The sequence below is a fragment of the Papio anubis genome, chromosome 14 (genome assembly GCF_008728515.1).
Source record: "Papio anubis isolate 15944 chromosome 14, Panubis1.0, whole genome shotgun sequence".
Taxonomy (NCBI): Eukaryota; Metazoa; Chordata; class Mammalia; order Primates; family Cercopithecidae; genus Papio; species Papio anubis.
Genome location: NC_044989.1, coordinates 68811081 through 68831800, shown reverse-complemented (window position 1 = coordinate 68831800; position 20720 = coordinate 68811081). Strand labels below are relative to the sequence as shown.

General features: G+C 39.1%; 2 protein-coding genes across 3 annotated transcripts in view; one reads left to right on the top strand and one right to left on the bottom strand.

Moving 5' to 3' along the window:
- APLF (aprataxin and PNKP like factor) overlaps positions 1 to 13990 on the bottom strand; it is a 97463-nt gene extending 83473 nt beyond the window's left edge. For both annotated transcript variants that reach the window (XR_001894227.3, XM_003908753.3), the window contains exon 1: positions 13747 to 13990. Coding sequence is in view for 1 of the 2 variants with exons in the window: in XM_003908753.3 (XP_003908802.2) it covers positions 13747 to 13842 (96 nt within the window). In the remaining variant the exon portion in view is untranslated. The remainder of the gene's footprint in view (positions 1 to 13746) is intronic.
- Positions 13991 to 14233: 243 nt separating this feature from the next.
- On the top strand, positions 14234 to 18350 carry FBXO48 (F-box protein 48). Its single transcript, XM_009184347.4, has 3 exons — positions 14234 to 14353; positions 16379 to 16720; positions 17211 to 18350. Exons 2-3 carry the CDS (start codon positions 16415 to 16417, stop codon positions 17370 to 17372), a joined length of 468 nt encoding a protein of 155 aa, XP_009182611.1. The 5' UTR covers positions 14234 to 14353; positions 16379 to 16414; the 3' UTR covers positions 17373 to 18350.
- Positions 18351 to 20720: the final 2370 nt, after the last annotated feature.

The window sequence follows — 20720 nt, the reverse complement described above, 5'->3', positions numbered from 1 at the left end:
AAGGCACTTAGAGTCGAATTTTCAAAAGTCAAAGACAACAAGAAAATTCTACAAACAACAAGAAAAAATCATCAAGTCACATAAAAGGGAATGGCCATTAGACTAACAGCAGATTTCTCAGCAGAAACTTTAACAGGCTGAGAAAATGGGATGATATATTTAGTGCTGAAAGGAAAAAAACAAAAAACAAACAAACAAACAAAAACCTGCCAGCCAGGATGTAGGATACCCAGTAAAGCTATCCTTTAGAAATGAAGTTTTCTCAAACAAGCAAAAATTAAGGGAATTCCATCACCACTCAACAAGCCCTACAAGAAATACTTAAAGGAGTTACTACATGGCTTCACGCTGAATTCTACCAAATTTTTAAAAAAGACTAACACCAATTCTTCTCAACCTATTCCAAAAAATTAAAGGGAAAGGAACTATTACAAGTTCATTACATAACGCCAGTATGACCCTGAAACCAAAACCAGACAAGGACACACAAACACACAAAGAAAGAAAATTACAAGCCAACATCCCTGATGAACATATAGATTCAAAAATCCTCAAAAAAATACTAGCAAACTGAATCCAAGAACACATTAAAAAGATTATACAGCATGATCAAGTGAAATTTATCCCAGGGATACAATGATGGTTCAAACATACACAAATCAATAAATGTGATATATCACATCAACAGAATTAAGGACAAAAACCATATGATCTCAAGAGATTCAGAAAAAGTATTTGATATAATTCAACATCCCTTCATGATAAACACTCAACAAATCAGGTATAGACGAAACATACCTCAACACAATAAAGGGTATATACGACAAACCCACAGCTAACATCATATGGAAAAGGGAAAAGATGAAACCTTTTCTTCTAAGAATTGGAACAAGCTAAGGATGCCCCACTACTACCACTCTTATTAAATATAGTACTATTAGTCCTAGCCAGAGCAATTAGGTAAGAAAAAAAAAAATCAGCCAGGCATGGTGGCTCACACCTGTAATCCCAGCACTTTGGGAGGCCAAGGCGGGTGAATCACAAGGTCAGGAGTTCAAGACCAGCCTGGCCAAGATGGTGAAACCCCATCTCTACTAAAATACAAAAATTAGCTGGGCATGGTGGTGGGTGCCTGTAATCCCAGCTACTGGGGAGGCTGAGGCAGAGAATTGCTTGAACCCAGGAGATGGAGGTTGCAGTGAGCCGAGATCATGCCACTGCACTCCAGCATTCTGTCTCAAAAAAAAAAAAAAAAAGAAAGAAAGAAAAGAAAACAAAAAAAGAGCATCTAAATGGAAAGGAGGAAGCAGAATCGTCCCTGCTTGTAGATTACATGATCTCACATCTAGAAAAACCTAAAGACTCCACCAAAAGAACTCTTAAAACTGATAAACAAATTCAATAAACTTACAGGATACTTTAACTTAAAACAATATGGGGCTTAGGGGAACCAACCTTGACTCCCCCAAAACTTAACTACCAATAGCCTACTGTTGACTGGAAGCCTTAATCAATTATAAATAATTGCTTAACACATATTTTGCATGTTATATGTATTTTACAGTGTATTCTTATAATAAAGTAAGCTAGAGAAAAGAGAATGTTTTAAGAAAATCATAAGGGAGAGAAAATATATGTACTATTCATTAAGTGGAAGTGGATCATCATTCAGATCTTCATCTTCATTGTCTTCACCTTGAGTAGGCTGAGGAGGAGGAGGAGGAGGAATAGGAGGAGCTGCTCATGCTGTCTCAGGATGGCAAAGGTGTACAAGGTAAAGAAGGTAGAAGGAAAGGCAAGAAAGGCAGACATACTTGGTGTTTTATGAAAATACATGAGAACTTGCCTAACTTTTTTGCTTTCCATTTCTTAAAAAAAAAAAAGTTTTTATACATTTCCAATCCTATTCTACTATTTGTTTAGTTTCAGGGTCTGTATCATAGAAAGGTCCATGTTGTAAAAGAAAAGCAGTGTTGAATAAACATAACCCTTCTGCCAGAGTGTTTAGTGTCGGTTTGTTTACTGGCACTGCTGCTTCTACATCATCTTCCTCATTTCTGGCACTGGTTCAGAAGCATTTGTCTCCATCAAGTTGTCTTCTGTTAATTAGTGTTTATTAGCTCTTGAATTTCTCCTATATCTATACCTTGAAATCCTTTACCCCCGACTTTTTGACCATATCCACAATCTCTTTCATAATTTATTTGATTGGCTTTGTCGTAAACCCTGTGAAGTCATGCACATCATCTGGACAGTTTTCTTCAGCAAGAATTCACTGCTTCAGGCTTGATGGCTTTCATGACTTTTTCTGTAACAACAATGGTATCTTCAATGGTGTAATCCTTCCGGACTCATGATGTTCTCTCTAGGGAGGTTCTCTTCCATAACCCTGACAATCTTTTCCATAGAGTACTGTGTATAATGAGCCTTAAAAGTCCTTATGACTCCCTCATCTAGTGGCTGAATTAGAGATGCTGTGTTTGGGGGAAAGTAACCACCTCAGCACCTTCGTTACTGAACTCATGGGGCTCTGGGTGGCCAGAGGCATTGTTCAAAAGAATTCTAAAAGGCGGTCTCTTACTGGCAAGGTACTTCCTGACTTCAAGGACAAAGCATTGACAGAACCAATTCAGAAAAAGGATTTTCATGCCTAGACTTTCTCTTTGTACAACCAAAAGAATGGCAGCTGGTGGTTATCTTTTCCCTCCAAGGCTCAGGGGCTAGCATCTTTGTAGATAAGGGCAGTACTAATCATAAACCCAACTGCATTTGCACAAAACAGTAGAACTGCCTATCCTTTCCTGCCTTAAATCCCAGTGCTCACTTCTCTTCCTTACTAATAACTGTCCTTTGTGGCTTCTTTTTTTTTTTTTTTTTTTCCAGAGTAAGGCACTTTGATCCACATTAAAAAACCTGTTCAGACAGCCATCCTTTCTCCTCAATGATTATCTTAATGACATCTGGGAATACATCTGCTGCTGCCTGGGCAGCAGAAACTGCATTTTCTGTTACCTTGACATTTTAAAAGCCAAACATCTTTTTAAAATTATTAAACCATTCTTTGCTGGCATTAAATTCTCCAGCTTTAGATCTTTTACCCTCTTTTTGCTTTAGGTTGTCATATAATGACTTTTCTTTTTCTTGAATCATATTAGAGTCTATAGGTATGTTTTTCTTATAGCAAGCCTGTATCCACATAAAAATTGCATTTTCAGTACAAGATAAAAAGGTGTTTTACAAAAAGTGCAAGGTTTTCCCACCCGCTGGCATAGCTGCAGTGAAAGCTTCATGAATTTCCTTTTCTTTTTTTTACAGTCATCCATACGCTGTATTCATTTATTTTGAAATGGCAGGCAACACAGCTGCAGACCTTAATCTATTATATGTATCAAGGAATTCAACTTCTTGTAATTTTTCTCTGCTTTTTTTTTTTTTTCTGCCATTATTTTTCTCCGCTTTTTGGGAGAACTTCCAGCATCACTAGTGGTATTATTTCATATAGGTCCCATGGTCCCATGGTGTGTTAACCAAGGTTTACGATATTGCACTAAACACAATAGAAAAATAGAAGACTCACGAGAGATCCCCCCCCTTTTTTTTTCTAAAGACATTGATATAGTATAGTTTGGCTGTGTCCCCACCCAAATCACACCTTGTACTGTAATAATCCCACATGTCAAGGGTAGGACCAGGTGGAGATAACTGAATCAGGGGGTGGTTTCCCCATACTGTTCTCAGAGTAGTAAATAAGTCTCACCCCTGCACAAGCTCTCTTGCCTGATGCCATGTAAGATGTCTGACTTTGCTCCCCATTCACCGTCCGCCAAGATTATGAGGACTCCCCAGCCATATGGAACTGTGAGTCAATTAAGCTTCTTTCCTTTACAAATTACCCAGTTTTGGGTATGTCTTTATTAGCAGTGTGAGAACAGACTAATACAGACAGGGTCTCACTCTGTCACTCAGGCTGGAGTATAATGGTGCAATCATGGCTCACTGCTGCCTCAATCTCACAGGCTCAAGTGAGGTTCCCATCTCAGCCTCCAAGTAGCTGGGATTACAGGCATGCACCACCATGCTCAGCTAATTTTTTGTTTTTTTTAATTTACTTTTTGTAGAGATGGAGTCCCATTATGTTGTCCAGGCTGATCTTGAACTTCAGGCTCAAGCAGTCCTTTGGGAGTCCTTCAGCCTCCCAAAGTGCTAGGATTACAGGCATGAACCAACACACCCAGCTGAGATCCGTTTTTATTATGATACACAATTTACTGGAGAGTTGAACTGCTTATGCTGAGATGATTCACATCACATGTTGTTGTAAGCAGATACCTGCAACAGTAGAGCTCACCAAAACAGCAACAAGAAGTGGCTAGAAATTATTACAGAAGTACAGTATGTACTACAGTGAATTTTATGTTTTACATTTGTCTACATTTCTCTCAACTGCAAATGGCACTATGTACACTCTGTGTTTGTGTGTGTATGTTTTGATAAATTTTACCTTTTTACAATAGATTTGAATATATTTTATGGTAGTAAATGATAAGCTAGACTACTACCTACATATATTTCATTTACTCATTACATATCTTCTTAATTTTTCAATGTTTTTTAAATATAGAGTTTGTGAGTTTTTTCAAATTGTCACAAATCTCCAAAAACTTTTCCAATATATTTGTTGAATCTGCATAGAAGTGGACCTATGCAGTTCAAAACCCACGTTGTTCAGGGTTAACTGTATTCACAAAATTGTGCAACCATCACTTCTATTTCCAGGATGTATTCATCACTCCAAAAGGAAACCTCATACCCATTAGGACTTTGGGTTTTAAGTGTGACAGTAAGCCACTGGAAGGTTGCACTGAAAATACTATTTAGAATATTAATAACAAAATTTATGTTATAATATTAATGAAAAATCAGTGGTAACTATTGCACAATACATATACTGAGTAAAATATATATACCTATGTACACAGATTCAATACATGAAAGAACTACATTGAATGTTTACAGTGCTTATATCTTGGTAATTGACTTCGAAGTGCTTATTTTGTCTTCCTGCTTACTTGATTTTGGTGAAATTCCTACTTTTTTTTTTTTTTTTTTTTTGAGTCTCACTCTGTTGCCCAGGCTGGAGTGCAATGGCACAATCTCAGCTCACTGCAACCTCTGCCTCCCGGGTTCAAACGATTTTCCTGCCTCCGCCTCCCAAGTAGCTGGGATTACAGGTGTGCACCACCACACCCAGCTAATTTCCATATTTTTAGTAGAAATGGGCTTTCATCATGTTGATCGGGCTGGTCTCGAACTCCTGACCTCAGGTGATCCGCCCGCCTCGGCCTCCCAAAGTGCTGGGATTACAGGCGAAAGTCCTACATTTTCTACACTGAGTATATAACCTTGCAAAATTGGGAAAGAGCATAATACATATTAAAAAATTACTTTACACAATACTTCACAATTTACAGTACTTTCCCAAAAGACTATCTAGTTTGCTGTATCAACAACAGACAAAAAAAGACAAATTCAAATTTTCATGGTAGAGAAAAACAGAAAGTCATCTAGTATAGGGTTTAAGCCAGTATTATGGTGAAATGCACAAACCTTAAAAAAAAAAAAAAAAAAAAAAAAAAAAAAAAAAAAAAAAGCATGAGATCTATTTTATACATAATTTCATTAGATTATTTCCTCCCACTTTTGTGGAGCAGAGGGTAAGTTAAAAAAAAATTATATATATATCTATAGAAAGACTCAAACTGAATCCAGACTGGTTACTATAAAGAAGTCTACAAATCATAAAATTTTCTTATCTAGAGATCTTCCCAGTGCCAAGTCCAGCATGCATTCCAGAGCTCAGTCATCTATGCTGAGACCCTGCCATAATATTTGATGAGAGGTCAGTCTTATTCCTCAATAGAGCAAAAGTAGTTGATATAAGATGTTTAACATTATTGTATCTGGAATGTACCAAAGTCCAACTTCTGATGTTAAGAAGGGGCAAGTATGAAGAAATAGACTTGATTTTGCCCAGAGACTCTCCATATACACTTCAATTCAGAAATCAAGTTCTCTTTAAAAGGTTAATATATTTGATGTGAAATGTTCTTTGGAACTTGTGAATATGCTTTCCCATAAGAATAATGGTATAAATGGTAGGTTATCAGGCAACCTCACAGACACCTGTCTAATTCACAATACTGATTAATATGGATCATTTAGATTTTAAAAAGTAAATCCAGTGGTTTTTGAGCTCGAATTCAAGGCTGCTGAATTGTTAGCCAATATGATGAAATTGTGCTGACTATCAAGATGTCACTGAAATTTCAACTCATCCTACCTGTTTGGCTTGCAATGCTGCTTACACAGTGAATGCTGCACAAGTGTGAGAACATCATCATTAATAGATGATGACAGAGGCAACGCAGTAAGTAAAGACATAAAGAGAGCTTAAGAAGACAAAAGTGGGTTTAAAGCACCACTTGGGACTGGAAAATTAATGTGTCTAAGTAGTTATTTTGCTTATTCAGTTCGGTTCAGCAGACATTTCTTAAAGACCCATTGTGTGCCAAGTACTCTACTTAGTGTGTCTAGAAGTGGTTTTTAACTCTGGCTTTGCAGTAGAATCATCTTCAGAGCTTTTAAAAATACAGATACCCACCCGGGAGCGGAGGCTCACGTGTGTAATCTCAGCACTTTGGGAGGCTGAGGTGGGGAGATCACCTAAGGTCAGGAGTTCGAGACCAACATGGAGAAACCCTGTCTCTACTAAAAATACAAAATCAGCCGGACATGGTGGCACATGCCTGTAATCCCAGCTACTTGGGAGGCTGAGGTAGGAGAATCTCTTGAACCCAGAAGGCGGAGGTTGTGGTGAGCCAAGATCACACCATTGAACTCCAGCCTGGGCAACGAGAAAAAAACTCCATCTCAAAAAAACACATATACCCAGACACTACCTACAGAATCAAATTACCAAAGAAAGGAACTCATACAAAAGTATGAAGACATGTGAGAAGATAGCTTATTCATGATAAGTAGTAAATGGGGGATGAAAATTTGAAGGCATTAATTCAGGGGAAGATATATATAATTGTAAAATATAGTTTTTGTCCCTGTTGCCTGGCATAACCACTAAAATCCTCAGAATCTCCCCAGTGATGTCTTTTTGTATACTAATCAGTTAAGTGACAGCCAGCAGCCCCTAGATAGCTTCAGAGTGGGAGCCAGTCACTGGAAAGACCAAGGTATGATTAGAGAATTGGGACTTTCAGCCCCAAGCCCCAGCCTCCTCTAGGGAGATGAGAGGTGCTGAAGGGTTAGCTGATCACTAATGGCCAACGGTTTAATCAATCAAGACTAAATAATGATGACTCCATAAAAACCCAAAGGGGACAGGGTTAGGAAAGCTTCCAAACAGGTGAACATGTAGAGGTTTCTGGAGGGTGACACACTTGTTGAGGGCATGGAAGCTCAGTACCCCTTTCCATAGCTTGCCCTATGCATCTCCTCATCTGTATCCTTTGTCATATCCTTTATAACAAACCAGTTCTAGGAGCTGCTCTAGCAAATTAATAGAGTCCAAGGAAAGGGCCATGGGATCTCCAGTTTACAGCCAGTGGTTCAGAAGCACAGGTAAAACAACTTGGGGCTTGTAATTGGCATCAGAAGTGGGGGGAAATCTTGGGAACTGAGCCCTCAACCTGTAGGAGCTGATGCTATCTCCAGATAGATGGTGTCAGAATTAAATTGAATTAAAGGACACCCAGTTGATGTCTGCTGCAAAAGTGACTGCTTGCTCATTGGTAGGGGGAAATCACCACATATTCAATGACACAGGAGTCATCTGTGTTGACTGTTGTATTTTTGTCCACTCAGAATATATATATGAAAAGTTATTTATCTCACATCTATTAGAATGATCAAAATTTAGAACACCGATAACACCAAATGTTGATAAGGATGTCCAGCGACAAGAACTGTCATTCATTGCTAGTGGGAATGCAAATAGTACAGCCGCTCTGGAAGACAGTTTGGCAGTTTCTTATAACACTAAACATACTATTACTATACAACTTTACTATCCAATCCAGCAACTGTGCTCCTTAGTATTTACCTAAATGAGCTGAAAACCTATGTCCACACAAAAATCTGCACCCAAATGTTTGTAATTGTATTATCCATGACCACTAAAACTTGAAAGCAACCAAGATGACCTTTAGTAGGTGAATGGATAAACCGAAAATGGAATATTATTCATCACTAAAAAGAAATGAGCTATGAAGCCATGAAAAGACTTGGAGGAACCTTAAATACATATTACTAAGTGAAATCTGAAAAGGTTATGTACTATATGACTAGAACTCTATGACATTCTGAAAAAGGCAAAACTATGGAGAAAGTAAGAGTCCAGTAGTTGCCAGGAGTCCCAGGGAGCCTCTGGGGGATGAATAGGCAGAGCACAGAAAATTTTAGGGCAGTGGAACAATTCTGTGTTACACTGCAATGGTAGATACATGGCATTATACATTTGTCAAAACCCACAGGATGTGCAATACCAAGAGTTAACTCCAGTGTAAACTATGAACTTTGGGTGATAATGACATGTCAATGTGGATTCATCAATTGCAACAAACATACCACACTATGCAGAATGTTGATGGTGGGGGAAGCTGTACATGTAAGAGGACAGAGAGTATATGGGAACTCTCTGTACTTTCCACTCAGTTTTGCTGTGAACCTAAAACTGCTCCATAAAATAAAGTCTACTTTAAAAACTAATATATTAAAAAACAATGTTTGTAAAAGTTAAACGAGATCACTGACGTAATGTGATCATCCCACAAGCCTGGTCAATACTTACCCAATTATCCAACACGCCACATCTTAGAGCCTTAAACCACACAAGCCCTTCCTTACCCCACCCACTCTTCACCTACCAAAATTCTAACTGTCCCAACACACCACAGTCAAACTCAACATGCAACCAAGTTCATGAAGCTTTCTTTCCCTGATCCCACCTCTTAACTTCAGGTTCCTTCTTATACTTCTCTGTACCCTGTGACATCATTCTGTCTAGCTTGAGGACTAAGCTCTGATTTTTTTTTTTTTTAATCTTGCCTAAATTCCTTTCTAAGGGGTCTGGGAAGTCATGCCCTACAAACTATAGATTATCATCAGATGCGTTTTATTTAACCCTGTATAACGTGACTTACTTTCCAGTCTGACTCAGGCATAACAAGGAAGAAAATCAAAATGTTTTACCCTAAAATATATTTCTTTGCCATACCTTGGAATTGCCCTGCAAAGTCTCTTGTGGGAAAAATCCACATTCTACAGGGAATCCCTTTTCCCCCTTGTTTCCCTTCCTTCCTTTCCAGATCCAGGAGACAATCAATTAAGAGCCAGGAACCCTTTACTGTCTGATAAGAAACATTTTGCAACCTGCTATCTCTAAAGTCTGCGATCTGAGAGCTCTGCACAATAAAACTTGGTCTCCATAAGCCTTTATCTTAACCTGCACATTTCCTTTGATCTCAGGTCTTCAGATAAACTCAACTAATTGTCAACCAGAAAATGTTTAAATTTACCTATAGCCTGGAAGCCCCTGCTTTGGGTTGGCCCGCCTTTCTGAACCAAACCAATGTATTTCTTAAATGTATTTGATTGATGTCTCATGCCTCCCTAAAATATATAAAAACCAAGCTGTACCCTGACCACCTTGGGAATATGTTCTCAGGACCTCCTGAGGGCTGTGTCATGGGCCATGGTCACTCATATTTGGCTCAGAATAAATCTCTGGAAATATTTTATAGAATTTAACTCTTCATCAACAGACTCATAGTATTTAAACAAAACTTTTAATAAAATGTGACCTTTTAAAAATCAAGGATTATATCTAAAAATTCAAATTTCTTACTATTCTTAAAAAAACAGTATGACACTGTTATCAAGTGGGAATAGGGGAAAGTAGCAGGGATTGCACAGAGACCCTCTCCTTGTGGCCTTCCCAACACTGAGGCAGAACTGTTGTCATTTATCACTGTCCCTATGTTGTTTCTTCTTCCCTCCCACTTCGCTCACTCCAAGTGTCAGCCTGGCTCCAGTCCCCGTGTGAGGCTGTAACCTTGTTTAGTTATTAATACTTGTTTATTTGTCTCTCAAACCTACAAAACTGTAAGTTTCTTGAGAGCAAGGACTTGTTTCTCATTCATCTTTATTTCTCCTATACTCCCTCCCATCCAACCATAGTACTTATTTATCAACTATTTCCTGAATTTAGCCAATTATCCATCAACAAAATAGGAAAAATGTTAAAACTTAATTCATTGTGAATGTTACTCCTTAAGATCTAGCAGTTGGTAGGACTGCATCTTTACTATATTTAAATTCACTTCAAAACTCAATGATAACCCTTTTTCATATCTAAGTCACAAATAGGCTCTTTTTGAGGGTAGAGTGAATGAGAGGCTGAGATGCAGAAATGGAAGGAAGAAGAAATCATGTGTTGAAGGCCTACTGTGTGCTAGGTACTGGTTGTAGGCTAAATAATAAAATGAGGGAAGGGCAAATCTAGAAATAAAGGAAGTGTTAGGGAAGAAACCTACGTTGGAGCAGGTAGGAACAGCATTCCAAGACAGCCAGGAGGATTCTGCAATAAGCAGTTCAAGTACAGAGCTGCCAGGTCAGGGGATAGTTACTTTGTATAGTTACTTTGTAGAACATTTACAACATTCTTAGAACTGGTGAACTGATGCCACCTGAAGAGTCTATACTGAAGCCTATGACCTTCCCTGTTCCCCCAACTGGGGACTTTTCTCTTTTTAATCAAAGCAGTCAATTTAATTACATCTACATTGAGAAAGTCTCACTAGATATCCCTAGAAGTGAAATCGATCATAAGGAAATGTGTCATATAATCCCTGCTGTCAAAACAAAAGAAGAAAAATCTGAAATCAAAAATAGTAGATTTCATTTAAGAGTGTAACAGCTTGAATTAAAAATCATAAAGCAAATACTTTGGCCTAACAGTGCTTGACATGTTGTTCTATAAAACCTTTTAAAATAAAATTTTCTTAAGATAATGGTAGATTCACATGTAGTTGAAAGATATAATATAGAAATATCTCTTGTACCACTTATCCAGTTTCCCCCAATGGTAACATCTTACAAAACTACAGTACAATACATCAACCTAAGATATTGATACTGACACAGTCCAGACAAAGCACATTTCTGTCATCACAAATATCCCTCATGTTGCTATTTTATAGCCATATCCATTCCCATCTGCCCTCCTGCCTAATTTTTTAACCTTTGGCAACCACTAATCTATTCTCCATTTTTGAAATTTTGCAATCTGCAATTTCAATAATGTTATATAAATAGAATCACACAATATGTAATCTTTTGGATTGGCTGTTTTAACTTAAGTTCTCTGAAGATAAATCCTGCTGAAAACCATCTAACTGATGCCAATCATGGAGCAGAATCAAAATCTAGTAAACAAAGAGCTGGGGTTCTCTGATGACTCACGTGAAAGCAAAGGGCACAAGAAAGATTAAATTTCATTGTCCTTTGTTTGTGACAGGTTTCTCTGTGTTTTCCTACCACCGTAAAAATATAAAAATATTCTCATTGTCAAACTGTTTTACTACCAAGACTATTTTACACAGTGGGATTATAAACTTTTATGTTTGTGTGGCCATCAAGGTTTGTGAAGCTTGTCTCAGAAAAACATGCCCAATTAAGAAAGTTCAAAATCATCCTTATTTATATTAATCATTTCCGATGTATACCAATTTACAATGAACTTACTGAGTTTTCCACTTAGAACTCAGTCTTCGCTCTCTCACAAAACAAAAATAAGTTTCACTGGAATTCCTGTTGTTGGAAACAGGAGCCCTTATGTTGTGTTTTAACCACTGCGGAGAAGAATCGAGTGCATCTGTCAGCTCCAAAATCGAAAAAACTACAAGGTGATTTGTTTGTTCTCCAAATTTTTCCTTTAACACACTTAGGATGTCATTCATAAGCACTTCTGATACCTGCCAACCTTGGCAACAGAATCTCATCCCTGAATGTTATTTTAAAAGGAAAAGCAAGATCTTGACCAGATAATTGCCCAGCTTTCACTCCCTATCATTTTAAAAAACAGATACCAAATAGGCTCATCTCACATTAGCAAGTCAACAACACAAAGAACAAGCTACAAATAATGAAAGGATATGCAATCTGTTGCCAAGTTTCTACAACATGGCCCTAAAATTCATCCATCTTTTAACCAGACCCAGGTACTCTACTGGTGACAACGTCTTAAGCAAGTCAAAACTCATTAGTCACCAGACACATGATTACTAGATGAAACACATACTCTAAGTTTCTAACCTACGAATTTAAAAGAAAAACAGAAAAATAAAGCCTCCAGACAGTTCCTTCCAGTGTTTGTAAGGCTAATAAACGACGAAAAAAAAAATGAAATGATGTTAAACATTTAAATAATCACTTGTCCAGTTAAAAAAAAAAGAACAGCAACTGAATAGCTACTTTCTCAATAACCGTACTACATGCACATGTGTATGTACACAACACACAATACACACACACGCCTTTAGGACCAATTTCCATAACACAATCTTAAACTACCACTCCTTTCCCTGCTCCCAGAAGGGACCTAAGGCAAGTACCAATGGTTCCATTTAGACTCTGAAAGTCAACCAGGATAACAGTAAACACTCCTTACTCTTTGGTGTTAGCTCACTGACACAGGTGTCTCCCAGTCCCAAGAGAAAACTCCTAGAGGGCAGGGACCCATGTTCCATTGATCTTTGTATGCCCCACAGAGCTAGAATCTGCAAAATGTTCTACACAGTGAGCACTAAAAAGAAATGTTGAATGTTAAAGAAAAAAATTAAAAACTAGATGTACTTAAGAAGAACTCTATAGAATTCTGGAATGCAATATGCAAATATTCTCATTCCTAAACCTCCCAAAGAAGGTAGAGAATATTTAGTTTTGTGGCATTGTGTCCAAAAGCTTATGCATGGACTTTAAATAACGTATGTATGGCTCAATTTTCTCATCTGAACAATGAGGATAATAAAAATACCTGACAGTTAAAGACGTTGGTATAGATAATGTCTCCTTAGACCAATGACTCGAACGCTATACACATTCCTTATTAAGGATTAGCTACTCATTTTCCTGGAAATAATAAATAATACAAATAAATAAATAAGGTCCACACAGCTCTGCAAAGGAGACCAAAGCTTAAATTAGCCTAGAAGACATAATATCACGGTTTGGCAAACTGTTCTGTAAAGGGCCAGAGACTACCGTAAATATTTTAGGCTTTACAGGACAAGCCACAATACCCTGAACCCTTGCAGCAATATTCTCCCGGAAAAATTGGTAGGTTTTTTGTTTACATTTTACATTTTAGAATTTAAGAATCATTCTTAGTTCACGGGGCCATACAAACATAGGCTGGATTTGGCCCCCAGACTCTAGTTTGCCAACCCTCGGAAAAGATAATAATGATAATACAGTCAGTGTTTTTAAAGCAACATAAAGAAATGTTTGTGAATTGCTTAAAGGTAACTGAAAAACTTGCGGCCCCAAACTTATAAAATCCAGACCGGCGGACCAGCGCGGTGGGGAATAGGGCTAGGACTAAGGGCCGGTCTTCAGGAGCCGGAGCGGACCTCCACAGCTCTCGGGGTCCGCCGAGCCCCCGCCCACACTTACTCCCAGCAGCGGCCCGCGGCCGATCACAGTCTCCCCAGGCGCCAGGGCCACCCGGGGACCGCCGTCCCGCGGCTGCAGCTCGAAGCCCCCGGGCATGGCGGGCAAGGATTAGGCCCCTTCGCCAGGAAACTGGCCCCTCCGCTGTTTCCGCGGGGAAAGCCCAGGACTTGGGAAAAACAGCAGGGGAGGGCCGCAAAGGCTCCCCGCGCCTGCGCCGGTCCTGTCAGAGCCCAGCCCCAGCGCAGTTTCCCGAGTCCCGTCCCTCCACGCCTACTGATGACGCAATCGGGGATTCCCCAGTCACGCCGCCTCAAAATTATTGTTTAAAAACCCCGGCTTATTCCCCACCACACTTTTCACCTCCCTCCCTTCTTGGAGGACGCCGGGCCTTGTAGTCCTGGCGCCTTTCTTCACTTCCTTTCCCGAGCTAAGACGCCCTGGAAAAAACTACCAATCCCCAAAGGCACTGCACGCCCCTCTCGGCGCCTGCGCGAATTCCGAGTCAGCAGGGTGGGGCTTAGGTGGGCGGGAAGAGAAGAGCTATGGGGAAAGATTCGAATTCCGGAGGATTTAAATCGCGGGAGGAGAAGCCATCGCGGCCCAGTAGGTAGGAGGATCTTCCATTCCCGTTGGCTTAGATGTCTACGCTCCCGGGGACGCGGCCCTGACGCAAGCTCAGCCTTCCCTCCGCGGCCTGGAGCCGCAGTGACAGCGCTGACGGTTGTTGTTGTCACTTGTCAGTGCTCCGTGTTCTTGGCTTCCAGCAGCTGCAACCCGCGCAGGACACAAGGAGGGTGGCTCAGATGGGACGTGGGGTGATTAGCCCTGACCCGCGGGATGTGGGCGGAGTGGGGCTCCCCGCCCCTCCTTCTGCGCTGCCGCCAATCTATCCCTCCGAGTGATAGTTGAAAGGGAGACGAGCTTTTACCTCACTTGAGAGAGAATTCGGCAAAGCTCGATTCATAAAGGAGAAAGGGCAGAAGAGGGGTCGTTTCCAGGCATCCAGGCGAACCTGGACGTAGAAGAAAGATTCCTAGTGGGATTTTAGAACCTCGCCAAGGCATCCCCTGCTGTGAAATTCAAAAACCTTCATTCCCGTTGCAGGAATTCCACAAGGGGAGGCATTTTATTCTCCCAGTAAGATCCTGGGAGAAGTGGATAAACACACCGTAACGTTTAAATACACTGTAACGTTTTCCTAATGTGAGATTCTTTTTAAGAACCTTGTGGTTTGGCTTTGGTTTGTATTGGTGGTGGGAGGGGCCAAGGTGCATGGCAAAAAACTTGCTCTTGACTCACTCGTTTTTACCAGTTTGCTTTCTTACTTCCCCAAACCCTCAAGAGGAAGACCTCTGTTGAACACAGACTACAGTTCCAGCCACCACAGCTAATCTGGATCATGAATAGGAACCACCGTGGTCTTGTGAAGTCCAGAAACATAGCTGAGTAGCTCGTCTAGAAAAGAGATTTGTGTTCAGCTGAGTTAAAAGAAGTATTTAGCTGTATCTCAAACCCCTCCTCTTGCACATCCAACCCCCATTATAAAAGGAAGTGCAAAATGGAATAAACTGATTTTAAGTGAATACCAGCTGTCTTTGTATACAAAAGTAACTCAAGGGTGGTGATGTACCCAGTCATGCTTTCAACTGATTTGGGAAGCCTACACCATTCACCTTAGGTAAATTAGCTGAAGCTGAGCTTTATATCTGGGCTTCAAATAGTCACATACTATACCCAGCTGAGTTCTCAACATTGTTTATAGTTGTCACTCACTGTTGCTTGATGTCTTCAGTGACTGTTACCCTTAGCTCGTAATTAACTATGCATATAGGATAGCTTCAAGGAGCCATTTCTTAAAACACCACTCTTATGACTGAGTTGAATATTTAAGACTTTGTTTCATAATCCAGATCTCATCTTCTTGTCCATTTCAGATAGTATTTGTGTCAAATGTAAGCACCTACCTACCCATTAGATACAAGTAATAAAATTCTTATACAACTAGAAGTCCATCTAGTTTGTGATTAAGCCACAAATTGCAAATTAATGATGAGGCATCAGTTCCTATATACAACAAGTATTCAGGAGTTTAATAGGATTGACTCATACATATTTTCAAAGGTACGAAAGCACCGGGTGTGGTGGCTCCTACCTGTCATCCTAGCACTCTGGGAGGCTGAGGCAGAAGGATTGGTTGAGGACAAGAGTTCAAGACCAGCCTGGGCAACATAGCAAAAACCATTTCTCCAAAAAACAGTTTTTGGTTTTGTGTGTATTTGTTTGTTTAAAAAAAAATGAGGGGATGCTGAGTCAAGAGAATCGCTTGAGGCTGGAGGTTGAGGCTGCAGTGAGCTATGATGACACAGCTGCACTCCAGCCTGGGTAAGAGTGAAGCTAATATGTTGAGGTGCCTCCCAGGTGCATTTCAGATGTAGGAAGACTAGGTGTTTTACACACTATCGCTGTTAATCCTTGCAAGAACTTTCAGGAAAGGGGCAGCATTGGTCCATTTTACAGACTGAGAAGCAAAAGTCAAGAAAGAGTTCTTAAATTATACCCAAAAAGCATCTGACTCAAAGTAGGATTTCTACTCCTATTTGGAGACTGAGCATGTTTAAATCTTGCCTTTTAGGTTACATATGAGGATAATTTACTAAAACATTAAGCTATGCATAAAAACTCCAAGAGAAACAGTAATTCAAGAGTTTCTCACACAGAAGTGAACTCTGTGGATGCTGAGAAGGAAAAAAACGAGAGTGAAAACAACTTTGTTGAACTGCTGCCTCAAGAACTCACTTTTAAAATTTTCAGTCAGCTGGACATTCGGAGTTTATGCAGGGCTTCATTGACATGCAGGAGCTGGAATTACACCATAAGAAACTGTGACTCTTTATGGAAACCTCACTGCATGACTGTAAGAGCTGTGTGCCGAAGAGAAATAGATGATGATCTAGAAAGTGGTTATTCCTGGAGGGTAAGTTTAATCTTTGCGATCTGCAGTGTTGTTGACGGTGTTTTGATAGCAGGTTTGAGTCAGTTCTAACTTATGCTTGGAGGAGACAGAATTGCATATGCAGAATAACATAGACAGTGTGTTGACTTTTGGAAATGAGTTGAGCCTTTTCCTGCTAACCACACTCTTTCCACACTATCTTTCATTTATCCTTTTGCATTTTTTAAATTCTAAATTAGGGAATTTTCCCCTATTAACCAGAAGGGAATTAGCTCCTTCTTTTCACTTCACCTTATCCCAAACCCCCAGTAAACTGTGTGGCGCACTCTGTATAAATACACATATACATACACACACGTACACAGACACATAAATTTATTAAAATATGTGTATATCAATGTAAATACTTACTCTTTTTTTCAGCCCTGTCAATCTGTTTCTCTTGCTTTAAACACATTCACTAACCAACCACCTACTACAGTCTTTTTTAATGGTGATTTACCTCTTTCAGGTAATACTGCTGAGGAATTACCAGAAGAGTAAAGTGAAACACGAATGGCTAAGTGGCAGATACAGCAACATTTGTTCTCCCATTAGCCTACCAGAAAAAACCATGTACCCAATGGATGCAGATACATGGGGGGAAATTCTAGAAGCAGAACTGGAAAGATAAGGAGGAAAAAAAATCACAAATAAATCTCAGGTCTTTGAAAATTTAAAACTCAAATGAGTCTTAGGTTGCAAAAGCTATATCTTTATCCATTCATTTTGTTGTTGTTGACCTTTTTAAAAGAAAGTGAAATGGAAATATTATAAAAGTAAAGCTTTATTTTTGTTTTGCACTTTAGTAAAATTTTTCTGCTTTTATTGTAATGTGGAAAAATCATGAAATGTTATTTTTATAAGAAATAATATACTGATAGAGTGATTTCCAAATATAATGTTTCATGTATTTGTGTTAATATATTCACAATACTAAATGAAAGAGTGATTTGTATGTTCAGCTTAATGATAATTCAAAATTTCAGGAAGCCACTTGAAACTGACTTAAAGATTCATTAAGTGGTGGATATAACTAGGCTCATGGGAAGACTAGCTAAGTGAAACTAATAGCAATACATTTAAATTAATACATTGGCATTTTAATGACTTTAACATTTCTATTTCAGTGGAATCAGATTGAAATATCAAACAGTGAAACTATGTTAAATGTGTTAAGCCTGTGGTTTAGTTTTAAGTTAATGTCATCTTAGGGCTAAAGCTTGTCCAATTGTGATTCCCATTACTTTTATATAAACCTGGAATGGCTCTCAGGAGCTGAAAGTATGTGGAAAGTTTCCAGAACACTTAACTACCATCAGAATGCCACAGTAGCCTGGTAAAACTCTCTTTCTGACAGCCTTATAGCACCATCTAGTGTGCTATTCTTAGATACCAAGACAAAGTTTTCTCCATATTAAAAACTATTATTCTAAAGAATCCTTAGCACTTGTCTTTGTTAAAGTTTATAACTTTTTAGGAACCTTTATTTTAATTTTTTAAGACTTTTGTTTCTGTTTTTTCATAAAACAGATGATATACTACTCACTATAACAAATTGTTTATTCTGAATCTGTGGTTACCACCATAGTAAAAAGTGTCTACAAAATGCTTTAGTTAGTGTGGGGTTTTCTTCTTAAAAACTGTTCTCTATAGCATTAAATATAAGAATCCAGGAAACCAATATTTAACAAATAGGCAAATATTAGAAAGATGCCCCATTATATGCAAATTCCCTATGTTGAATAGAGCAGTAGATAATTAATTGTCTCCTACTATCTTCTTAGAGTTGGAAGATTCCTTGAAAATCAGGCAGCCAAGTCTCCAGGACTATTCAGTAATTTTCTCAATAGGAACACTGTCAGTCAGCCAGCCCAAGCTCAAATCCTGTACTTCTACTAAAAGCGTATATGTTATGTCACAGAACAGTCCAGTTGTAGTCTAGCCTTGAACTGAAGACCACCTCTCTGTAATGTTTGCCTTCTAGTCCCACTTCCACCCTCTAGAACCGGGCTGATTCAGTCCTTCCTCTCTATGATTGCCTGATAGTTGAAGACTGCTAGCCTGTCTCTTCCTAGGTCTTCTCTCCAATTCCACTGATGATTATAGAGTATAATTTCTAGACCCAACAACATTCTGTTCTGCCCATTTACTCTTAACAAAAGAAAGGGGCTGTGCGCCATGGCTCACGCCTGATATCCAATCACTTTGGGAGGCCAAGGTGGGTGGATCACCCGAGGTCAGAAGTTCAAGACCAGCCTGGTCAACACGGTGAAACCCGTCTCTACTAAATATACAAAAATTAGCCCGGCGTGGTGGTGGGCGCCTGTAATCCCAGCTACTTGGGAGGCTGAGGCAGGAGAATCGCTTGAACCTGGGAGGCAGAGGTTGCAGTGAGCCAAGATCACGCCATTGCGCTCCAGCCTGAGCAACAAGAGTGAAACTTCGTCTCAAAAAAAAAAAAGAAAGAAAGAAAGGTATACTCTTAATTTTATTTCATAAAAGATAAGAAAGCACTTGGAAATTTTCAAAGTACGGGAAAGATATAAGGCCTGATTATATTCCAGACTCTGGTCCCAGCCATTCCTCATCTGCTTCCCTAAGTTAATTCAAATTCAGTTTCACCATCATACTGGGACCCCCACCTGATGTGGTTTCTTTGCCCATTTTTCAAATATGTATTATTTGTGGCTTACATTAGCATCTTAGATTTCACTCTGACTTCCTCACCAGTCGGTCTTAATCTGCTATAATATGGCCATCACTCTATATGGTTGAAACTGTTGGTATCCAAATTACAAGTGACTTAATGTCTAAATCCACTGGATGCATTCTACTTGTTAATATATTTGACACACATAAACACTCACACTGACACACATAAATACTTCTTAAAACTCTCTCCTCCATGGGTTGGAACTATAGCCTCTTGGACTTTTCTTTCCCTACCCTAACCCGTCTTCTCAGTTTCCTCCAAAGACTCACTTTCCTTCATCTACTCATTACATGTTAGTGTTCCCCAAGGTTCCGCCTGTTGTCCTGTCATCTTTATACTCTAACATCCTTGGTGATCCCATCTACTACTCCTGTGTTCGCTACCATGTTTGGTGCTGATGGCATCCATGTCTGTGTCCCAACACCAGATCTCCCTGAGATGCTCCAGAAATACATATGCTACTATCTTTTGGATTTTTATATATATATATAATTTTCTTGGATTTTATATAATGTATCCAAAGATAGTTTATATATAAACACCTGAATCAAAACTTACCATCTCATGAAATTTCTTCTTCCAGTTCCTATCTCAGTGAATGACATGTCCTGTTAGAAAATCACCATATTTTACTTGTCTCCATCATTCTCCATGTCCAGTCGAGTCAATTCTTACTGATTTTATCGTCCAAATATCTAAGTAATTCACCTCTTCTCCATCTTTATCTCTGCCTCATTGCTTAATTCTTGTCCTTATTTGAAGTTAGGCTTTCTAAAATATCCTCTTACTGATGTTCCTGCCTCCAGTTCCTTCCTTTTACTGTTAGCAGTATAATCTTTTTTAAACCCCAAATTTAGCACATCACCCGTAACTTAAATTCCTGACTGCATTCAGGTAGAAATCAAAATTCCCCACTAGAGCCCATAGGGCCTTTAATGATGTGGTCTGGCCTACCTCTCCAGCCTCTTCTCTCACCACTGTTCCACCCTGTATCTTCTAGTTCAGTCTTACAAAACTATTTCATAAAAATTTTCTCGCTTCTCTGCCTTTGCGCAGGCTGTTTGATATACCTGGACTAACCCCCACCATTGATTCTTTTCTTGGTAATATCTATTGTAAAACTTATCATCTTGGCCTGGAAACAATCCATGACTACTACTGTTCTGGATTAAGTGACTTTTTAAATGTTCCTGTAGTTCTTTGTATAGACCTCTCTCAAAGCTGTCATATAACATTAAGTTGTCTATTTTATTTGTGTGTTTGCCC

Excerpts from the sequence above, each read along its gene's own strand:
- FBXO48 (XM_009184347.4), top strand. The coding sequence starts at position 16,415 with ATGCATAAAAACTCCAAGAGAAACAGTAATTCAAGAGTTTCTCACACA. Across the intron at positions 16,721-17,210 it reads AAAGTGGTTATTCCTGGAGG|GTAATACTGCTGAGGAATTA; the intron begins GTAAGTTTAATC and ends TACCTCTTTCAG.